Source organism: Nematolebias whitei, chromosome 1, assembly GCF_014905685.2.
Source record: "Nematolebias whitei isolate Nwh7 chromosome 1, NemWhi1, whole genome shotgun sequence".
Taxonomy (NCBI): Eukaryota; Metazoa; Chordata; class Actinopteri; order Cyprinodontiformes; family Rivulidae; genus Nematolebias; species Nematolebias whitei.
Window position 1 is genome coordinate 28,431,197 of NC_056498.1, and position 4,713 is coordinate 28,435,909.

Genomic DNA, 4,713 nt, shown 5'->3' on the forward strand with positions numbered 1-4,713 from the left:
TTGAAGGCCAGGGTTCCTGAATCCTTAGAAGCATCCAGAAAGTCCAGAGATCACAAGAGAGAGTGTGGGGCTTGAGACACAAGAAAGCAGCTGAAAGGGGCACAGGTGAGTTCCTGAGGTCACATGGATGTCCGAGGGTGCAGGTAAGTCTCAGGTGGTTCACTGGAAAGATCGCAATGCACAGGCAAATAATCACAAGGTTCACAAGATGCATAATGGGCTGAGAGCACGAACCATAGTCAAAGGTAGTGCTCCAGCACTGAAGTCTTCACAGCATCATCCTTATGCTCAGGGTTCTCATCAGTGTATATTGGCTGCAGGTGTTCAAGTATGGCACTTTCTGGTTCTCGAACGCTGGAACTATGACAGTACGTCCCCCTCAACGATCGCCTCCAGGTGACCTGAAGCGTTTCTCAAGATGGGCCTGGTAGAACGAAATGATGAGGCTGGGATCCAAGATGAAAGACATTGGAACCCAGGACCTCTCCTCTGGTCTGTACCCCTCCCAGTCGACGAGGTTTTGAAGGCCTTGGCCTAGGTCTTACATCCAAGATGCGCCTGACCGTTTCGGCAGGGTGGTTGTCGACCAGACGGGGGGAGGAGGGAAGCCAGCAGGAGGGCTCAAGGGACTCTCAACAAAAGGTTTCACCTGTGGCACATGAAAGGTAGGGTGGATCCACAAAGAAGTGGGCAAATGAAATATACACTCCAGATGTTTTGTAATTCTTTTTTTTGTAAATAACAATTTTTTTTTGTGAATATGATATAGTGTCTTGAGTTCCTATGACATCACAGTGACCAGTCGACGTCAACTTGACTTTTATCATGTTGAAGTTGACTTTAAAAATATGTAGTCATGCATTCCCTAGTGTAGACCTCTCATAATCACCTAACGTAAAATGTTCATTTTAAATCCTGTACAACCACACCGTAAAGCGGTTAAACCTGGAAAGGCAACTATCTATTTTTAGTTGTGCCATCCCTTTTCTTTCTCCCGTTGGAGTTCTTTGGATTCTCTTTTCACAAACACCATCTGAAAAAAACAAACAAAAAAAAAAACTGTTAAAGAGATATTTTCAGAAACCGCCCTTCAGTTTCTGTATTATGAAATAATAATTATAAGAACCAGCAGAAAAACAAACAGAAAAACAAACAGAGAAACTCCAGTCTTTGCTTGCTCCACCACATGGGAGCAGGTTTCTCATACTGTATGTGGTGTTGTTCATAGTTCGAACATTCTCATCATAGATTCTTATATGTGCTCAGGTCCTTTTCTTGGTGAAGCAGGCTGTTACACGTCAAGAAAATTCTTGTGTCAATCATAGAACAAGTGAAGTGAAACCAAGCTGCGCTCTGCGTAACTGCCTGAGTTCTTTTCACATATTTCTGGTTGTTAGGCCAGTTTTACTTCTATTTATATTTTGGCATATAGTTTTAAGAGATATTTTTCACATTGTTAAATGCTGAAATTAATTTTTTTTTTTTTCTTTCAGCTGTTCCCTTCTTCAGGAGTCGCCACAGCAAACTAACCCCCATGAAGAATTGGCAATTGTTTTTACTGTAAACCGGATGCCCTTCCTGACGCAACTGTAGACAACAGAGCTACCACAGCCCTCTGTGTGGACAAGAGAGCTGCCATCTAGGGTGCCCAGGGGAGCTGATGGTTGGGGTTAAGGGCCTTGCTCAAGAGTCGGGCAAATGAGGGTGGAGGCAGGTGTGGGTTAAACCAGCAACCTTCCGATCACAAACCCACCTTCTCTAGCCATAATTTTGGACTTGTTTTGATCAGTTGGTCCCTCAACTCATTTTACAACATTTCTTCGAAGAGAAGACAGGCTTTAGGCGAGCCGATTTGCCCTGTTGGCACGCACGCAGCTGGATATCTCATCGACAGGAAGACTTGATAATGTGTCTATCTCTGCTGCCATTTGTGGATTTTAAGGACACATATTTAATTGGATTTACGATAACTGGTTCCTGCTTTTTGGATTCAGCTGGTGCTGGTTTTATCTATAATCAAGAAAATCGTAGCCAGCAAATTTGGACCCGATCACACTGCTTGCCTTTATGATGGCTTGGTTCATGTCTCGAGTACCCGGACTCAAATGCTTTGGGCTGAATGGATCAGATCTTGGGGATTTTACTCAGTCACGTTCCATTGGTGTGGCCATGTAATTTGGGCATTTCGGAACCGAGTCGACCAACACAGACTCAAGGTAGACGTCATTAAGTTCTGCCTGTCCCCAAAACAGCTGTGTGTTTATCTGAATTTGGCTCCCTTGGCTGGCCTTGAAGGCCATCTTATCTGAATTCGCCTGGAGAAAATTTGATCTGACGCTCGCCGCCCACTTCCTGAGGAATTTCCAACTGATAACCAGATGAAACCAGCTGAATAAACTTGTGTCATCATTTCAGGACTCTTGGATTCTCATAGACGTTATTCTTGGCCATTCCTCAACATACCTCGAGAATGTTTATGGATCTCACCAGAGGACATTGGCTGATTATTACATCCTTATCAGAACTCTTACAGTGACCTCGAGAGCATCTATGAACATTGCTGACCGCTCTCGTCGTCTCCCCTGTCTGCAGAATGTCTGTGTCACTATGTGCTTGTTTGTGCGAGGTGTTTTTTTAATACTAGAGGTTTTTTTTTTTTCTCAGGCAGGAAAAAAAAAAGTCTGATAGGAATTTTTTCGCCTCCAACTCCTACGTGTCCAGTTAACCACTGTTTTTGTCTGTCTAAACAGGTCTCACTTGTAAATGAGTCTTTGAGGCTTAATGTGATTTATCTGTTTAAATAAAGGTTGAATGAAAAAGTATTCGTAAATACGTTTATTTGAATTTTATTTAATATAGATTATCTTACTGTTAAAATGTACTTACAGTTGGCGCCAAAGTCTGATTGGTGACGTATTTCCGCCCTGGGGCACAAAATTCTTTGCCCATAGACTCTTGTTAAAAGTTGTACATGTGCAGTAGCTCCTCTTCAATACAAGAGATAAGACATTTTGGAACGCAACTCTCCTGCGCTCGGAATGCAGCATGAGACGATCGGACGGAGATGCGAAATGGAACAAGAGAATAGATGAGATAGAAGCTAATTGTGTGATGTAGGTCTTTTACAATGGTTTTTAATCATAGTAGTGCTGTATTGTGAAAAAATGGGGAGTACACCTTGCCCTATATAATAGTCTACTTTTTCATAGGTGCTATGTGAATTTGCATTGTCGCTATTAAATGAACATATATACTCATAAAATAAATAGTTTTTATATATTAAATAATTTGAAAGATGACTAATAATCATCTCCATATTGCATTAAAATGGTGCATTCATTTTTTAGGTTATGTAAAAAGTAGAATACATGACATTATAATTTGCTTTTGTTGTTTTCATTCATGTAAATACACTGGTGTGATCCCCAAGTATATGTTTAGGTATATGTCTATTTTGGAGTTATAGCCCCCCTAGAGAAAACTCCACCAGCTGCCACTGCATCTCAGGGCACTGAACAGATACATTCATATATGTATAAATAATTTAACACTATTTATCTGAGGAGCAGACTGCTTTGAATTTAACTCTGTCACAGAACTCTCATCTTGAGCAAGCATGAATGTGACAGTGGAAAGCAGAAACTCCCTCATGAGGAAGAAACCTTTAGCAGAACCAGGCTCAGGACAAGCGGCCATCTGCTTCGACTGGATGGGTTTGAGAGAAATAGGAAGGAGGAACAGATACACAATGGCAAGTCAAGAATCACATGTTAAGATAGAAATAGTATCAAATGAAAACAATTCAATTGTAACAATTAATTTAAGGAAATTAGGTCAATTTGTTCTCTAGTAGTGTAAGGCTATATATGGCAGCATAACAAGCATAACAAGTAGTCTAAACCTATGGCAACATAATAAGCAGCCTTAACTATAGGATTTATCAAAAAGGAAAGTTTTCAGCCCAGTCTTAAAACTGGAAATGTGTCAACCTCACGGACAGAAACTGGAAGTTGGCTCCAGAAGAGAGGAGCCTGATAACTGAAAGATGTTCCTCCCATTCTGCCTCTGGAAACCCTAGGAACTGTGAGTAAGCCTACAGTCTGAGAGCAAAGTGCTCTGTTAGGAAAATATGGAACAATAAGATCTCTAATATAAGATGGAGCTAAGTTGTTGAGAGTTTTGTAGGTTAACTTAAACATAAGATTTTGAATTGAATTCTGGACTTGACAGGGAGCCAATTGAGGGAAGCTAAAACTGAAGAGATATGATCTCTCCTACTAACTCCAGTTAAGAATCTGGCAGCAGAATAAAGAAGTATTTGGCCACCCAGATAACAAACCATTGCAACAGTCCAGTCTAGACGTGACAAATACATGAACCAGTTTTTCTGCATAATTTTTAGATAAGATGTTTCTAATTTTAGCGAGATTACGCAGGTGGAAGAAGGTGGTTCTACTAACGTTTTTAATGTGGGGGATAAAAGACATGTCCTGATCAAAAGAACACCAAGGTTTTTAATATTTGAGCTGGAGGACAGATTAATGCCATCCAAGGAGGGTGAAAGACTTTGAGTAAGATTATTGTTTAAAGCGTTTTTTGTTTGCGTCTATCTCTGATTTTAATTTTGACATTCTTTCTTGCATTTTGAAAATAAGAAAATGACTTTCATGAAAACATCATTCCGCCTGCAAGAAAATACTATTTGCTCTTAAA

At 40.5% G+C, this 4,713-nt stretch overlaps 1 protein-coding gene across 1 annotated transcript in view; it reads left to right on the top strand.

Moving 5' to 3' along the window:
- Positions 1–437: 437 nt before the first annotated feature.
- LOC119430166 (mucin-5AC-like) overlaps positions 438–4,713 on the top strand; it is a gene marked incomplete at its 3' end in the record, with an annotated part of 25,240 nt that continues 20,964 nt past the window's right edge. The window contains exon 1 of the mRNA XM_037697643.1: positions 438–492. Within this exon, the coding sequence (XP_037553571.1) occupies positions 438–492 (55 nt within the window). The remainder of the gene's footprint in view (positions 493–4,713) is intronic.